At 33.9% G+C, this 19114-nt stretch overlaps 2 protein-coding genes across 2 annotated transcripts in view; one reads left to right on the forward strand and one right to left on the reverse strand.

The window, feature by feature from the left end:
* The window catches only part of LOC134851216 (TPR repeat-containing protein DDB_G0287407-like), a 65079-nt gene extending 64228 nt beyond the window's left edge, over nt 1-851 (forward strand). The window contains exon 2 of the mRNA XM_063867199.1: nt 625-851. Coding sequence (XP_063723269.1) covers nt 625-681 — 57 coding nt within the window. The 3' untranslated portion in view covers nt 682-851. The remainder of the gene's footprint in view (nt 1-624) is intronic.
* LOC134851727 (very long chain fatty acid elongase 4-like) overlaps nt 1-19114 on the reverse strand; it is a 413303-nt gene that overhangs the window by 186683 nt on the left and 207506 nt on the right. The gene's annotated exons all lie outside the window — the stretch shown is intronic.

Consider the following 19114-nt stretch of genomic DNA (forward strand, 5'->3'; position numbering starts at 1 on the left):
GCTATATCTTAAACAAGACTGCTCGTATCAGGGCGAAGCCATGAATGTTCCGACAACCTTTTAAGGATTATGGAGTAGTAATAACATTAAAAAATTAAATGTAAGAAAAAATAAAATGAAAATTTTTTTTCTTCAAAAATTTGGATTTTTTTTTGAAAAATCATCCCCCCACACGCCATACAAAGTACAAAAGGATAGATTTTGCTCATTGTAACACACCAATTATGGCAAATAAGCTTCTTTTAACCAATTTGGAACGATTTAAAAGACGGATTAAATCTCCGCTTACGCGTTAATAGCGCGAAATATATCGCGCGTTAATTGTCCCAAATTGGCCAAAATGGCAATCTTTAAACCCCCATAACTTTACAAAAAATGATCACAGGTGAAATATCTTTTCAAATTTGAGCTCAAGACAACAAGGGTTTTTGAATGATGTAAAAAAAACCCGTCAAAAATGGCTAGTTAAAAAGTCGAAATTTGTCTGAAGAAAAAAAAACCCACCCCGAGCACAAATATTCCGTTACTTTCGTATCGAAAGTCGGAACAATTAGTAGGCGGGTAAAATTTCATAGCTACCTTTAATTCTAAGCTTTTCAATACATTCTTTTTGTTTCTTTTCAGATTCTGGAAAGGATGGCGAAAGTCAACATTGATCCGGGAAATTACAAAAGCGAATGAAGCCTCTTCAAATTGACAATATCATCAACATGTATATATATTTATCGATTTGCATAAGCTTATCGTATTTTGATATCTTATAGAGTATTTTGATATCTTGTTTAATATTTTCAACAATTTGTTTGCCAATCGACTGCAGCACTGCTTAAAACATACACAATTCACGTCTATTTCAGTTTTCAAAATCTGCAGGCCGTCTGTTTTTTGAGTTTTTTCGCTGAGAGTTGAACTAGATAAAGCAAATCACTCAATTTAATGTACTCTTGCTTAAATAATTCTAAAAACATCAGCTCAAAAGTTCAGGGACATTTATTGATTTGCAGGAAGATAATTAAGATTGCGCAACATAAATTACGAGGCCAGCAAACTGTGTATTGTGTGCATTGAAAGCGGATTCCGCAACAAAGGACGCTGTTTGGTTCTTTTTTTGTTCTTTGTTTTTTTTTTCATTCGTTCCGACAAACTTTAAACATGTTTAAAGACTTCTTGTCACTGGATTCCAGAAACCTACACGCAACAAACTGTGACTATCAAGTGCATAGTTTGGCATCGTAATTTAAGTAAAATCGTAATTAGCACATCCAAAAAAGGAGTAATTTTGGAAGAAAGAAGTCCAACTTGCAACAGAGGAAAAGCCTTAAAAGTACTGAGTTAGTGATTTTCAGCGTTATTTAGGTGATATTACACCGCTGACTCAGCGATAGTTTAGTGCTGTAACAGCAACGCTTATTCATGAATCAGAACTGATTCATCGGTCTTCGGCCTTATTCTAGGTTTATTGCTGTGAATCAGTGCTGATGAGCGTTAAGGAGACACTGATCAAAGGTTGATCCATCATTTCCAGTCTATGCTTCAAATTTGATTAAGCGCCGATTTCGCTGTGGTTTCACCACTAAAATTTGAAAAAATCATATATAGCAACAAAAGACAAAAAACGCGCAAAGGAAACAAGACTGCTCGTATCAGGGTGAAGCCCTGAATGTTCCGACTGCCTTTTAAGGTTTATGGAGCAGCAGTAATAACATTAAAAAATTAAATGAAATAAAATGAAATCAAATTTTTTTTTAATTTGAATTTTTTTTGAAAATCATCCCCCCACATCCCATATAAAGTATAAAAAGATAGATTTCGTTCCTTGTAACAAATCAATTATGGCAAATAAGCTTCGTCAAACCAATTTGGAACGATTTCTAACACGGATTAAATTTCCGCTTACGCGTTAATAGCGCGAAGTATATCGCGCGTTAATTGTCTCAAATTGGCCAAAATGGCAATCTTTAAACCACCATAACTTTACAAAAAATGATCACAGGTGAAATATCTTTTCAAATTTGAGCTCAAAACAACAATACCTTTCGAATAATATAAAAAAATTCCGTCAAAAATGGCTACCCGGGATGACCGAAACTTCTTATCAAACAATTCCCATATATCAGAAACTTCTTGTCATACAATTCCATACAATGCCATACGTACAGAACATTGTATGAAATCTCTATGATGAACATTTTTCCATAAATGAAAATTGTACGATAGGTGTTTTTCCATAAACCAAAGTTATTGAGCTTTTCTTTCTAAGTTTAGTTTCTGAAAATTTTTTCGTTTGTGCTTGCAACCGCACACAAGTGACAAAGACCTTGGTTACTCAAAGGACCAAAGGTTGGACGGTCTTGCATTTACAATGCATAGAAAGCGACCTGGTTTCGGCTGTATTTCACAATTGATATAACAAAAGTAACAAACTTTTAATTTTTGGCAAAAGTTTTTTAATGGTGATTTTTTTAAATTTGAATTTCAAATTATCAGACATTGATCACGGCATATATAAAAACCCATACAAAAATAAATAGGAATTTTCAGCGTTTTTGAAGAAAAAAAATCAAGTCAAAAGAAAATAAAAGCCAAAATTATCGTAACCAGGACTACGTTATGCACACAAAAAATTAAATTTTGCATGCAAAAAATTTTTTTTGAAAAATGTTAGTTTGCGTACGAAATTCGATTTGCGGTTGAAAAAAAAACAAAAAATTTTTGGGGCAAATTTTCAAAATTACTTGAAAAATTTTTGTTTCCCCATCAAAAAAATGCCAGTCATACAATTTCCATATATGGGAATTGTATGATAAGCATTTTTTTCAAAAACGAAAACCTCGGTTTTTTTTTACCAGACTGTTTTATTAGAATCAAACAGCCACATAAATAAGTTTATATCTTTTTTCAACCATTTTTAGAAATTGTATGAAAATTGTATGACAAGCATTTTTCCATACACTTGATGTATGGAATTGTATGATAACCATTTTCGGTGTATGGAGGTTAACCCGGGTAGTTAAAACGTCGAAATTTGTCTGAAGAAAAAAAACCCACCCCGAGCACAAATATTCCGTTACTTTCGTATCGAAAGTCGGAACAACAAGACTGCTCGTATCAGGGCGAAGCCCTGAATGTTTCGACTGCCTTTTAAGGTTTATTGAGCAGCAGTAATAAAAAAAAAGTTAAATGAAATAAATTAAAATGAAATTTTTTTTTCTTTGAAATTTTTTATAAAAATCATCCCCCCACACGCCATATAAAGTACAAAAAGATAGTTTTCGTTCCTTGTAATAAATCAATTATGGCAAATAAGCTTCGTTCAATTAATTTGGAACGATTTATAAGACGGATTAAATCTCCGCTTACGCGTTAATAGCGCGAACTACATTGCGCGTTAATTGTCCCAAATTGGTCAAAATGGCCAAAATGGCAATCTTTAAACCCTCATAACTTTACGAAAAATGGTCACAGGTGAAATTTTTTTTCAAATTTAAGCTCAGGACAACAATACCTTTTGAATGATATAAAAAATTTCCGTCAAAAATGGCTAATTAAAAAGTCGAAATTTGTCTGAAGAAAAAAAAAACCCACCCCGAGCACAAATATTCCGTTACTTTCGTATTGAAAGTCGGAACAAAAAGACAAAAAACGTCTTCAGAAAAAAGACAAATCTTTGTTCTTTCTGGCTTCCAGGATAGTTCCGGGATAGCTTTTTGACCGAATAAAATCTTGGAATTTATCGAAACAACGCATATCTTTTATGGGAGTTCTACTCATCTACGCAACTAGTTTTTTTGACACTAAACTTCGTTGTGGTTTTGGGAAATTTTTGCGTAACGACTAAGTGGAGGTCAATATTTCTTTCCAAATTTGATCAGTTGTTTTACAGGAACCGAACTTTGATCAAAACTGACCAAATGTTTTGCATAGATGCTCAAAGATGTAGAAAACATTTTTTTTCGCATTTCTGGACGGGAGGCAACAACATACCTGTCTCAGAGAGTATTAAACAGGACTATACTTGATTCAGACACAAACAGAGTCATTTGACTTTCATCCGGCGATCACTTTTCCAGAATCGATGTGATCGACTTATATTTCGACTTTGAAAGGTGAGCAAGTGCAGTGGTGCGACTAAAAAACCGATTTCGAGAAGAAATTTCGAGTCGATCACAAAGTTGAAACACACCCGATTTGGGCCAAACGATTCAAAACATACGAAAGTTTAGTCGAAAAATTTAAAGCAAAGGTCAAGCACAGTCAAAATGTGCAAAGATCAAAGCACAGACTTTGGTCCAGAAATACCAAATATAAGTTGAGCAGAACCTATTTTTTTTTCAAAATTCTATTTTTTAAAGTAATTTAGTTAAATTCAAATTTGAAAAGGAGTTAAAAACCTCCGTCCGAAAGTTGCAGGCCTCAACAATCATTTGATGGAACTTGACTGCCGCAAAATTGGAGGAAACCCTGTAACTGTTTGGGATCTGAGTGCTCCTGCGGCAGCAAAAAGTAAAACTTTACCAAAAATCCTCTAGTGTCAGTTTTCAAATCAACAGTTTCAGTCCAAATTTGTAGATTAAAAACAAAATTGGGAGATTCAACTTGAAAGAAAATAGTTTTCGATGAAGGAGTTTTACATTTTACAGAATCTTATAAATTATTTTCAGCTGAAGCATCATTACAAAAAATCAACAGAAAAACATTAATTATATTTTTTGTCGACTTTTTTTGTTATTTGATAGTCGAGAAAGTCGAAAAAATTGGAAGATAGGCAGTGCACAGTCGTAACATATCTGACTTTGGTCGGTCGAAAAGTTGAAACATAGGTCAAGCACCCTCGAAACACGTGTCCAGCACAGTCAAAACGTCGAGAGAAAGGTCGAGCTCAGCCAAAACATAAATCGATTACACTCAAAACATAGGTCACGAACAGCCAAAAACTAAGATGAATAGTAAAAAACCGGACTGGAGAAGCCTTTTCTGTCAGATTTTGTTCAAAACAGGAAGACATGCAAATAGCAGATAAAGTTGTATATAAGTGTTTGTAACGTGCATTTAGCTAGACCAGCATAATCGCTTGTCATGTATCCACTGTATTATACCATATATTTAAAAGTTATTAAAACATTATGACTGACTTATTAACAGTTTATCAAAACATTCTGACTGACCTTGGAGCTAAAAATTCAAATCAATTTTCAGATTTTTTTTTGAAATTTTTGTTATGATTTCCACAAATTAGTTGCACCAGTTTTGGTCGAGAAAGTTGCAGCTTTTCGGAATTGTCGAACAAATTTGAACACTTTTTGTTGGGTCGAGAGGGTCGGAACATACCAAAATCTGGCCGAGAAAGTCGAATCATACCAAAACTTGGTCGAGACGGTCGAAACATACCACCTTTCGGTCGAGAGAGTCGAAATATAGAAACATAAGCTGACCACCTCGAACCGGATTGTTTTCATTTGCTTTTAAATTTTCATAAAATATCAATCGATTTTGACATTTATTGTTGCGGGAGTTCCAAAATTCGATTAATAATAGCTTTTGCTTTGCGAGGAGTTGACTTTAAAATTTTCTTCCGTTTTCCACTGGTAAACTCTGTCTTGAGAATGACCATGTCATGTGGAGGTGGGGTGATTTCTTAGGCAAGTATGACAAGGCGGGATTTGTTTTTAACACCGCTGAACTTTTTTTTTCATGTTCTCACATGAAAAAAAATAATAAGCAGAATAAAAAAACCGACTGCCCATGATTAATAACCCTAAGCTAGAGATAAATTTGAATGCAAATGTTTAGGCCTTACTTTTTTTCTAATATGTCGTTTTCAAGGACAAATTTGCAAAAAAAAAGTGGCGACAAGAATTGGCATAATAGATGCAAATGGACACTAACTACCAAACATTTTTTGCTGGCCTTACTTTACAGTTTATTTCTAGCAAACGTAGAAATTACATTTTTTTTTGGAAATTGACGAAACTGTTTGATGCTCAATGCTCTCTGCAATTTGGAACGCAATTTATTAAGATCAAAATTAAAATCTTCCACTGCTTTGTGTCAATGCAAGAAACAAGTCACTTATTGGAACTGAGCTAAAATTTGATACATATATACATCACTATCCTCGTACTAAAGCGAAAAACAAATAGATTAAGAATACCGTTATAAAGTAACCATCGCACAAAGCAATTAATTTTGGTCAACTGTTGCTTGAACTGCTTCTCTACATTTTTTAAATTTCACGTCGAAACGATAAACTGCTTGCTAATAAATTTACGAAGATCACAACCTCAACGTTTAAGAAAAATTGGAACAGCCATTACGAGGCCAAACTGTTCACTGGGTAGGCGCACAATTTTGTGTCTGTAGGTTCCTGGATTCCAGAGACAAGACTATGAACATGTTGAAATTTTCTCGCATTGATTAAAGGAAATGAAAGAACAAAAGAAGACCAAAGTGAGCGTCATTGTTGCAGAATCCGCTTACAATTCACAAAATGCACAGTTTGGCCTCGTAATGGCTCTATTTCAGTCAAAAAAGAATTCTAATTCATTATGTACATTTTCAAATACATGGAGTGAGCTCTGTTTTTGCTAGTAGACCCGATTTGGTTATCATACATTTCGATTTTATGGAAAAAATGCTTGTCATACAAATCCATACCATTCCAAGACAATAAAAAAAGTTTATGAAAAAACCTGACAAGCAGTGTGTTTCGCTTTATTTTGAGTTATGAACTGAAACACAACAACAAAAGTTTTCTCAATTGAGAAAACCAATATGTTCAACGGCTTTAAAATAGCAGATTATTCTACGTATTGACGGATGTCAAGTAAATTGAACAATAGAGTCACACATGCTTCAAACAAAAAATGCATTTTTTTGTATATGGCTACGAGTTTTGTTTTTGAAAATCGTGGCCTGTTTTTTTGAAAACTTTAGTCTATATGTTATTCTCTAAAACTAAAAAAATCAAATTTTGCTATCACAGAGATTCTGAATTGCGACTCTTGACTCTTTCTGTAACGTGGACTGCGTTATAAGCCAGAATTGAAAATTCTGCAGGACATAAAAAAGTTGGAGAATGTTTTTTTTGTTCACAAAATTGGTTTAGCGACTAAATTGATAACTAAAACAATGAGAAAAAATTTTCTTCAGTCAGAAATTTTTCATGGACCAATTGCTTATCAGACAACTTTTATAAATCGAAATTTTATGATGTTTTTTGACCTTTTTTTCTCATTCAACTAAAATCTGATGAAAGCTCAATTAAACTTATCTGAAAACCCTTTTGAAAGCATTTGCGAATACAAAAATTTGTCAAAAAGTTGTCTAGCGAAATTTTTTAGTGGGAGTAGTATGATAACCGTTTTTCCAAAGAACCTATGCGTGGTTTTTATGATAAGCGTTTTTTTGCATGGAATTGTTTAATTTTTGCATAGACTGGCATGGTTTTTTTGTACGATGGTCAGCCGGGGTTTTTGCAGTTATGATTTTTCTCATAGATGTTTTGATGATGAGAACTTTAAATTATTATGCACCAGTTATTATTTTTTAATTTCCACAAAAATTTTTAATTTGATAATTTCATTGATGTGGTAATTTCGTCGCCTTTTTTATAAGTAATAAATCTGTGGGGGGATGTTTCACAAAAAATCTCAATTTTTTTAAAACAAAATTTTAAAATTATTTTATTACATTAAAATTTTTCATGTTATTTCTGTTCCATAGACCTTAAAAAGCAGTCGGAACACTCAGGGCGTCGCCCTGATACGAGCAGTCTTGTTGTAATTTAGCATGACTTGTGCATCTGGTTCAGCTGTGCAAAAGCGAAAAATGGACGTGCTACACATCTGATCCAGAATGGGCTAACTTTTTATTATAATATATTCAGATATGATTTTAAAACAATGCGCTACCGGGTAACACACTTGATTTTGTACGAGCAATATCTCTGAGGTTCTTAAAATTGGTCAAAAACCCCACCCTACGCTCTGGTTTCTACCAGTGATTTCAGTAAAAGTAGGTATCACAAAAAAAGTAATTCGATCAGCTGTAAACTTTGGAATAGGCTTTGTGTGCACTAGCGATGGGCAAACTTCAACTTGGCTAATAATGGAGGATCAGCCATTTTTAGATCTGTGATGTCAACTTAGGCATCATTTCGAACAGTCTACGCGATATGGCTTATTATCACACCGTTCAAATTTTTGCGTAAGTTTCGTGACCTTAAACGATCCTAGTCGATCAATGATGGTTATCTTGCAAGATGTTGCAAGAACATTGCAAAAAGCTTCGAAAATATCAGTTATCACCTTTAAAAGATCTTGCAAGAATCATTAAAGCACTAGATAATTACATATGCACTAACTTGCTAAATGCACTAACTTGCTGAAATTTCAACTAATCTCACCTTGAGCAATGCAAGACAAATTAAGCTCTAGCTTTTGAATTAGCTCATTTTTCTTATCAAAGAGTGCACATTTTGTGGAAAGATCAGTCTTTAAAAGTCAGTATTTGAAAAATCAGGGTACGAAAAAAAAACGAAAACTATAAATTGGAAACGTTCGGCATGTTAACGGTATGTAACCTTTTAGTTGCTGTATTCTATTTTGTTTATGAAATAGCTTGGACTTCGTCTTTTAAAACTGAACTTCTCGAAGAAATAAACAAACATAGACGAAATGCCGACTTAACGGAACTGGTTTGGAGCGATGAACAAGAAAAAGTGTTCAGACGAATAGTACAAGATAATTGCAATGGTGTCACAGACAATTCAGAGTTTCGAAAAAACATGTATAATAACTCAGCACTTGCTGGTAATAACTATAACAAGTTTCCCCCGCTGCCTGTAGGAACAGAGCCAACTGAGTTTGCTCTGAAAATATCTCGAGATATTTATAATACAGGGCTAGAAAAATATCGGTACCCAACTTCAAGCCCATCATGCAAAAGTAAAAACACTTTGTCGCAAAACCAACGTTTGTTTCATATTATGTCGAACTTGACTGTCGATGTGTCTTGGAATATTATTCAATGCCCGAACAAAAAGGTAACCTATTATGTCAACAGCTATAATGTTAACCGCAATTTGCCTTTCTATTGGAAACCTGAAGACCCGCTATTCCCCGAAGAAAATTTCATCAAAATTTGCCACGCGGAGTCGGGGTGGAAAAGTTGTGATGATGATTTGCAATCAAAATGTCCAAATCGTTTAATTACTGATAATGAAGGGCTTGAATCTAGTCCTGATAAAAATGGACAAACTGACAATCAAAAAGAACTCAACGGCAAACAAAAGAAAAAGAATAACCGCGGCAGGGGTAATGAAACTACTCAAAAAAAACCTGCTTGTGCTTGCTACCTATTTGGAACAATTTGGATTTGCATTGTAGCTAAGTTCAAAAGCCATGAATTAAACTGATCACGGGTGGATGTAGGAGTTTTTTCAAAAAGGGGGGGGGGGGCGAATTGTTTTCAAAAAAAATTCAGAATTTTTTACGGCCTTTTAGTAGGTCGACCAAATTGACATTCTGAGCTCTCACCAATCACTATGAGGACCCTTCTTCGACCAAATTTTTTGTTCAGGCGAAAATTTACGCAGGCGAAAATTTGAAAAAACAGGCCAAAAATTGGATATCTGAAACTAACTCGACCCCCGTCCCCCGCGCCGTTTCCCCCTAAATCCTCAACTGAAACTGAGCTTGAACTAAATAATATTACAGCTATATGTCTTTTTTATGAATAATGAGTAAAATACACATAAAGGAAAATGAAATGAAATGATTGTGCATAAATAAGCACGAAACAATGTAATATGTCGTAAAAAATTTGAATAAATTGTCTCATTCGTCATTAGGTTCATAGCATATATTTTTGAGTGTGGGCTTTCGTCTGAGTTTTCGCTGAGTGTGGGCTTTCAAGGAAGTTTTTGAAAGAATTTTTTTTTCAAAAAAGCTTTAATAATTTGAACCATTTGATCAAACTGGGCTTTCAGGTGGTTTAAGAAAACTGCTGAAAAGAGACTTATCGCCTTTTAATCTAGTTTTACTCTCTCCAAAGAGTCGACTATCGATATTTAAATCTGCGCTGGCTGATCTAGGAGTTTATCGAGAGGTGGAATTTTCAAAAAAAAACTTGCCGACCTTTTTTAGGTCGGTCAAATTGAGTTTCTTAGCTCTATTAAAACACAATAAGATCCCAATTCTTACAAAGTTTTTTTTTGCACCGCGGGCAAGTTTCTGAAAACACCAGCATAAGAACAGGCGAAATGGAATTTGTTTTGGCGTGCGCTCCCCACTCAAAATTACAATATATTGGAGCCAAAAGTAAATTGTATAAGTTGACGTCAGATGCACGTTTAAAAAACTTTGGTTTGTTTGGTCAAAAACATTCTATATCAAAAGAAGATAGCACACAAGAAAGCTGAGTGCGTTATTAAGGGATTAATATCAAGATAGGAAAGAGTTCACTTCTTAGATAGTTTCGACCGCTTGAAAAAGTTCGAGTCGTACGAATCTGGTTTTTTGTATCGATCAAAAATGTGTTGGATTTTTATCAACCCAGCTCATAAACACATCGACCGGCTCAATCAATCTTGGCTTGGGTTTATCTGGTCGGAAAAAATTTGCATGCCAATGAGCTTGATCAAAGTGAAATGTATTTCTGCCAACATGGATGTCGATTAAAAATTAATGCTGCAACTATAATTCATCAAAATTTTATTTTTTAAGAGAACTGTAGCAAGGAGATAGAAATGTTTTGAAAAATAACGGTTATGAAACTCTTCCCGCACTGGCAAAAATGGATTAGGAACGATTTTAGTATGAAAAAAGTACGTTGATTAAATTTAGATCGACTTTAGTATGAACAAAATACAAAGATTAAATAAGAAAGATAATGATTGATTGGGTCAATTTAAAATCGATTAAAATTGATCTTAAATCTCAGCTAAAAAAACTGATCCAAATTGATTTTAAATTGCATATTTTTGAGATTAAAATCTGATTTATGTGGATCATTTTATTAAACTCTATAACATCTGGCACGTGTGTATTTTTTAGAGAAAAAAACGAGAACAAAATATTTTGATTATTTATTCTAAAGAGTATGTTTTTTTTGCCTTGTTAGTAATAAAAGTGAGTTAGTGAGTCCTAAAATCCATCTAAATTGATTTAAATCGATTTTTAAGACACTTAAAGCGATGCAAAACTTTCAAGAAAGATCGATTTAAAATGGATTTCAGTGAGATTCGGATGGATTTTAGTGAGTCGGAAAATCCATCCAAATCGATGTAAATCGATTTTAAAACACTTAAAGCGATCCAAAATTTTCAAGAAAGATCGATTTACAATGGATTTAAGTGAGATTCGGATGGATTTTAGTGAGTCGAAAAATCCATCCAAATCGATTTAAATCGATTTTTTAGACACTTAAATCGATCCAAAATTCTTAAAAAACGCAGATTTATATCGATTTGAAATCCATATAAGTTCGTTAAATGTACATTGTTAATCAATTTGGATCGATTTAAAATCGATTTAAAATCAATGTAAATTGATCCGCAACCATTTTTGTCAGCACGGGTTCTACTGTTTTTGTCGGATTCATCGGATTTTAAAAAATAAGATCCGTTTTTGCAAACATTTTGAGCGTCTTGCGAGGATGTTTCAACATTAGAAGCACTTCTCGCATGAGTTACGACTGACTGGCCTGATAAAGCCTATGAAACAAAACTTTTCGAGCCCGCTACTTTTTGAATTGATTCCATCAATCACGTCCAATAAGTTCAATTTTTCTAATTGAATTACTTGCAGAAAAATCGGCAAAGACCTCTCAATTTTTTTTGTTCTTTGATTGAATACAAGAAAAACATCCATTTTTTCATCTCTGAGTGTAGTTTGTAAAATTTAGCAATAAATACACACTGCGTCACTCACAACTAGTCCAGTTTGACCCCTATGAATAGAAATGTTTTTCATACAATTTCATACAAAAAAAATGATCATAATAAAACTCCATGCATTGGTTCTACGTAAAAAAAGGATTATCACACGATTTCCATTTATTAAAATTATATGATAAGCATTTTTTCCATACAAAAATTTCATATGAGAAAACTTTTTTGTTCTTATTTTAGTCGCTAAACCAGTTTTGCGACTAAAAAACGTTTTCCAAAAAAAAATGTTATGCAAAATTTATTCAGTTTCTGATGTCAGATGCTCAAATGTTCAGAAAGCATTTTTAGACTTTTCTGTAGAATTTTTGATGTTATGATAAATTTTATGACGCGTGTCAGATTGGTAGTGCGTGTATGAAATTGTAAGAGGCGACTCAAAAGTCTGTAACAGTTAGCGTGTCTAAGGAAATATATATTGGGTAAGCACCAGATTAAATAAAGTATTCACTGATCACTACAGGGATGGAATCATGTGCACTAACAGTTAGGTGATTTTTTCTGAAAACCTCTTCAAAATCAATCCGACTCTCTTGTTCGTCGTGCATTCATCACTCAGTGCCGTCAAAAAAAATCATTTAAACAGTACTTTAATAGCCTTTTGAAGCGCAGTAATCAACACAATCACTTTGAAGTGCAGTAATCAACACAATCGCAGTAACCAGCAAAAAAACTATCATAATGAAGTCAAACTATTGAAACCAAAAAACAACAAAAAACTAAGTTTTCAAAAATCTTTAGACAAAATATGTCATTCGGGTCATTTGGGTCTTTTGGATCAGTAGGATCATTTGGTTCATTCGGATCAGTAGGGTCGTTTGGATCTTTTGGATCGTTCGGATCTCTTGGATCTCTTGGTTCGTTCGGATCATGGTCATCCGGAAGCCATCATGGCATCGGAATAGCTCTAGGCCATCATGGAGGCTACGGTCATCATGGATATGGTCATCATGGGGGACATCATGGCTATGGACATGACGGCTATGGACATCATGGACATCATGGACATCATGGACATCATGGACATCATGGTCATCATCACCATCATCATCATGGCCATGTTCCTTATTATGGTAACGAGCATCGCAGGCGTCGTCCTAGACGTCCCTATCCTCCTCCTAGACGCCGCTCTTACCCTCCTGCAAGACGTCGTCGCTACTCCAATCCCGACCTTCGAAGGCCAAGACCATACCCCGACAGACCGAATAGATCCTACTCGCCGAGGAGGGACAGATCTCCGAGAGACAAATCTCCTAGAGATAGGGATAGATCTCCCAGAGATAGGAACAGGTCTCCGAGGGACAAGGGACGGTCCCCAAGAGATCGATCTCCAAGAGACAGATCACCGAGAAATGGATCTCCAAGAAACCGGTCACCAAGAAATAGATCTCCAAGAGATAAGTCGCCAAGAGCTAAGAATAGATCTCCCTCACCTAGAAATAAGTCTCCGAGGCGTGACAAAAAACCCCCTTCCCCAAGAAACAGAACGCCATCACCGAGAAACAAAAGATCTCCTTCGCCGAGAAATAAATCCCCGAAACCAAAGAACAGAACGCCATCTCCAAGGAATAAATCACCAAAACCAAAGAACAAAACACCTTCGCCGAGAAACAAGTCGCCAAATTTATAGAGCATAAAGCCGTTGCCAAGAGTTTGATAAACATAAAAGAAGCAAAAGATAATTCAAGCCGAGTGTGAAAAAATTAATTGCAACACGCAAATTTTGCACAGAATAACAGTTTTTGAGTATAACTTTAAATTGTGCACCAAGTAATACCAATTTTATCACTTCAAGAGAAGTTTTGAGCAAATTTACAACATAAGTTCGACGAGAGACGTCCGGTATATAAAACTGGACGTTTTTTGTCAACCCGGGATGACCAAAAATACTAGTCATACAATTTCCATATATGGAAAAATGCAAATCAACACTTTCCATACAATTCCATACGTACAGAAAATTGCATGAAAGGTCTATGATTAGTATTTTTTTCATACATGGAAATTGTATGACTAGTATTTTTCCATAAACCAAAAATATTGATTTTTTACATTCTAATTTCTCAAAGTTTTGTGGTTGTGTTCGTAACCGAACACAAATGACATAAACCTTGATTACTCAAACATAGTAACCAACGGTTTGGCCTTCTCGCATTGAAAATGCATTGGAAACAGCCTGATACATCTGTCTCAGCAAACAATATAACGAAAGTAATGAACTTTTAAATTTTGGCAATAAGTTTCAAAGACGATTATTTCTAAAATTTGAATTTTTAAATTACCAAACATTGATCAAGGCATTCAAAAACATGTCATACAAACGAACGAGGAGTTTTAAGCGTTTTTGAAAAAAGTTATGAAGAGAAAAGGAAAAAAATCCAATATTAGTATATCCAGGACTACGTTATACACACATAAAATTAAATTTTGCATGCAAATTTTTTTTTTCAAAAAATGTTTGTTTGAATACGAAAATCATTTTGCGGTTGAAAAAAAAAACATAAAAAATTTTTTCGGCTAATTTCAAAAATACTTGGTGAAAATTTTGTCGTCGCCATCAAAAAAATGCTAGTCATACAATTTCCATATAAGGAAATTGTATGACTAGTGTTTTTTTTCAGAAAACAAAAATAAAAAAAGTCAAAGTTTTCAGTCGTAGCAGCCCAAAAACGCTTAAATGTTTTGCCAGCAGTTGAATTGATTGTTCAAAGCTTTTTTTTTACAACAAAAAATTTTTAAAAAAATTCTAATCATATAATTTCCAAATATGGAAATTGTATGGTTAGCTTTTTTTTATACCATTTTTTTTCCTTTTTTTATGAAGAGATACTAATTTTGATACCAAAACAATTTTTGAAACCACCTTTGAAATTCGATTAAACTCATTTTGCAAAAATGTATGAAATTTGTATGACTAGCATTTTTCCATAGATTAAGTGTATGAAATTGTATGATTAGCATTTTCGGTCTATGGAGGTCAACCCGGGAAGGCAAGTATTTTTGGGCGAACTTCAAGATTAAGAGGCTCCTAGCTTAATGGTTAGGGCATCCTCTTTATATTAGTCAGATAAATCGCTCATAGCAGGGATAGTACGCGAGAGCGGAACTCTCACTCAATACCGCAGTCTGGCTAATCAGGCTTTCAAATTTTTGCTTTACGAGACGGGTGTAGAGCAAATTTTTACTTTTAAAATAATGGTCTCAAGTTTAAAACAAAGAAGCTCGCATGAAAAAAAAACAAAGTCTAGAATGAAGAAAAATTTTGGCTCTTTTTCCTTCCCCCCACCTGCATATTTTTATAATTGAAATATTTGCTTACGTTGTTCGATTGTCATGAAAATTAATTGCAACACGCAAATTTTGCACAGAATAACAGTTTTTGAGTATAACTTTAAATTGTGCACAAAGTATTACCAATTTTATCACTTCAAGAGAAGTATTGAACAACTTTACAACATAAGTTCGACGAGAGGCGTCCGGTATATAAAACTGGACGTTTTTTGTCAACCCGGGATGACCAAAAATACTATACATACAATTTCCATATATGGAAAAATGCTAATCATACACTTTCCATATAATTCCATACGTACAAAAAACTGCATGAAAGGTCTATGATTAGTATTTTTTCATACATGGAAAATGTATGACTAGCATTTTTCCATAAACCAAAAATATTGATTTTTTACATTTTAATTTCTCAAAATTGTTTTGGTTGTGCTCATAACCGAACACAAATGACATAAACCTTGATTACTCAAACGTAGTAACCAACGGTTTGGCCGTCTCGCACTAAAAATGCATTGGAAACAGCCTGATATGTGTTACTTCTGCCCAGACAAATGATATAACGAAAGCAACGAACTTTTAAATTTTGGCAATAATTTTCAAAGATGATTATTTCTAAAATTTGAATTTTCAAATTACCAGATATTGATCAAGGCATACAAAAACTTGTCATACAAAAGAAAGAGGAGTTTTAAGCGTTTTTGAAAAAAGTTATGAAGAGAAAAGGAAAAAAATCCAATATTAGTATATCCAGGACTACGTTATACACACATAAAATTAAATTTTGCATGCAAATTTTTTTTTTTCAAAAAATGTTTGTTTGAATACGAAAATCATTTTGCGGTTGAAAAAAAAAACATAAAAATTTTTTTCGGCTAATTTCAAAAATACTTGGTAAAAATTTTGTCGTCGCCATCAAAAAAATGCTAGTCATACAATTTCCATATATGGAAATTGTATGACTAGTGTTTTTTTTCAGAAAACAAAAATAAAAAAAGTCAAAGTTTTCAGTCGTAGCAGCCCAAAAACGCTTAAATGTTTTGCCAGCAGTTGAATTGATTGTTCAAAGCTTTTTTTTTACAACAAAAAATTTTTAAAAAAATTCTAATCATATAATTTCCACATATGGAAATTGTATGGTTAGCATTTTTTTTTATACCATTTTTTTTTCCTTTTTTTATGAAGAGATACTAATTTTGATACCAAAACAATTTTTGAAACCACCTTTGAAATTCGATTAAACTCATTTTGCAAAAATGTATGAAATTTGTATGACTAGCATTTTTCCATAGATTAAGTGTATGAAATTGTATGATTAGCATTTTCGGTCTATGGAGGTCAACCCGGGAAGGCAAGTATTTTTGGGCTAATTTCAAGATTAAGAGGCTCCTAGCTTAATAGTTAGGGCATCCTCTTTATATTAGTTAGATAAATCGCTCATAGCAGGGATAGTACACGAGAGCGGAACTCTCACTCAATACCGCAGTCTGGCTAATCAGGCTTTCAAAGTTTTTGCTTTACGAGACGGATGTAGAGCAAATTTTTACTTTTAAAATAATGGTCTCAAGTTTAAAACAAAGAAACTCGCATGAAAAAAAAGCTAAGTCTAGAATAAAGGAAAATTTTGGATCTTTTTCCTTTCCCCCACCTGCATATTTTTATAATTGAAATATTTGTTTACGTTGTTCGATTGTCATGAAAATTGACATAGAGACTAATTAGGCAAGGAAAAACATATTTGGTCTTCATAAAAAACCTTGTAAAACCGCTCGTTAGACCATAAAATTGATGCTCGTGTGAGGTCGGGGGGGGGGGAAGCAAAAAGAGTCAAAATTTTTACTTTTTGAATGAAGAAATTATGACTCAAGTCTGTGGTATGGAATAAATTTCAGCACCTCACCCGCCCTAGAGTTTCATGGGATTTAATCGATTATAATGGATTATATCCGCAACAATAACCGATTTTCATGACCCATTCAACCATGAAAATGGACTTTTAGGGGATATAATCGATAACTTTGAATTTTTATAAATCCATTATAATCGATTATTTTGACAATATAATCAATTTTTAGGCCAAAAAAACCCATGAAAGTCGAGATGATATTCCGCAGACATCATAATGATAGAAAATAAAAACTCCTGCATGAATATGTAACTGAAAACAGGGGTTTCATTTAAAGATTTTCATTTTTCCTTTCTTTTCTCCTGGTGCTGTTGCTGACGACTGGTGGTTGTTATCGCCTTGGACTTGTTGTAGCATCGTGAACGAGAGAGGACAGATACACCTGAAACAGAAAAAATGCACAGATGTAGAGAAATATAGAACACGAATAAAAATTGAGCACACATAGGGGCATATAATCAGAAACTCCCAAAAATTTGCTAAAGGAGCCTTGGGCGCCAAAATAGTTTAGTTTCAGTAAGGAGCCCGCGCCGAAATTTAAAAAAAACTAAAAACGTCATGTTTAGCCGGTTGTTGTTTTAGTTAAAAAGATATAGTTGCAGGAGGGATATAGTTAAAAAGATCCGATTTTAGCTTCGATTACGTATGGCCATAAAAAAGTACAGTTCTCTGTTTGTTTGATGATTATGAGTGTCCTGTGAATTTTTTTTTATGAGAGTCTAGTTGTAGCCTGGTTGTTGTTGTTGTTGTTGTTGCTGCTGTTGTTGTTGTTGTTGTTGTTGTTGTTGTTGTTGTTGTTGTTGTTGTTGTTATTGTTGTTGTTATTGTTGTTGCTGTTGCTGTTGCTGTTGCTGTTGTTGTTGTTGTTGTTGTTGTTGTTGTTGTTGTTGTTGTTGTTGTTATTGTTGATGTTGTTGTTGTTGTTGTTGTTGTTGTTGTTGTTGTTGTTGTTGTTGTTGTTGTTGTTGTTGTTGTTGTTGTTGTTGTTGTTGTTGTTGTTGTTGTTGTTGTTGTTGTTGTTGTTGTTGTTGTTGTTGTTGTTGTTGTTGTTGTTGTTGTTGTTGTTGTTGTTGTTGTTGTTGTTGTTGTTGTTGTTGTTGTTGTTGTAGGCTGGTGGTTGTTGTAACATCGTGACCGACAGAGGCCCGATACACCTGAAACAGAGAGAAATGCACAAAATAGAGAACACGCATGAAAACAGAGCACAAATAAGGGCATATATTCAGACATTAACAGGGACACACATAGGGAAACATATGCAGACATAAGTTTTATTGGATGCTTATTTCAACCCCCCCCCCCCCAGTAAAGTAGAATTCAAATATTATGATTTGGACAAGTCTTCTTTGTTTGCGAAATCCATTTATGATAATAGCTGTCAGCTCCGACCAATAAATTCAAATAAAGGTTTCCGAGAAGGTCAATCCGAGAATGTCAAGACGGAGACCAGGTAAAAGGGTCCTCCATCCTACCGCAAGGGTCCTTTTCAAGGGTAAAATACAAAATACGAATCAAAAAAATTATCATACTTTGGGATGTTTGGGGCTCTTGTCTCCATTTTTCTAAAAAAATTGTTAATTTTGAAGTCGCACAATTCGAAAATTTGAAGAAAAAAAATGTAAAAAAAAATTAATAAAAATGAATTATAGAGAAAAAAGATTTTTTCTGAGTTACACAACTGAGAATGATTATGAGTGTCCTGTGAATTTTTTTTTATGAGAGTCTAGTTGTAGCCTGGTTGTTGTTGTTGTTGTTGTTGCTGCTGCTGCTGCTGCTGTTGTTGTTGTTGTTGTTGTTGTTGTTGTTGTTGTTATTGTTGTTGTTATTGTTGTTGCTGTTGCTGTTGCTGTTGCTGTTGTTGTTGTTGTTGTTGTTGTTGTTGTTGTTGTTGTTGTTATTGTTGATGTTGTTGTTGTTGTTGTTGTTGTTGTTGTTGTTGTTGTTGTTGTTGTTGTTGTTGTTGTTGTTGTTGT

This window comes from Symsagittifera roscoffensis, chromosome 7 (genome assembly GCF_963678635.1).
Source record: "Symsagittifera roscoffensis chromosome 7, txSymRosc1.1, whole genome shotgun sequence".
In the NCBI taxonomy this organism is placed as follows: Eukaryota; Metazoa; Xenacoelomorpha; order Acoela; family Convolutidae; genus Symsagittifera; species Symsagittifera roscoffensis.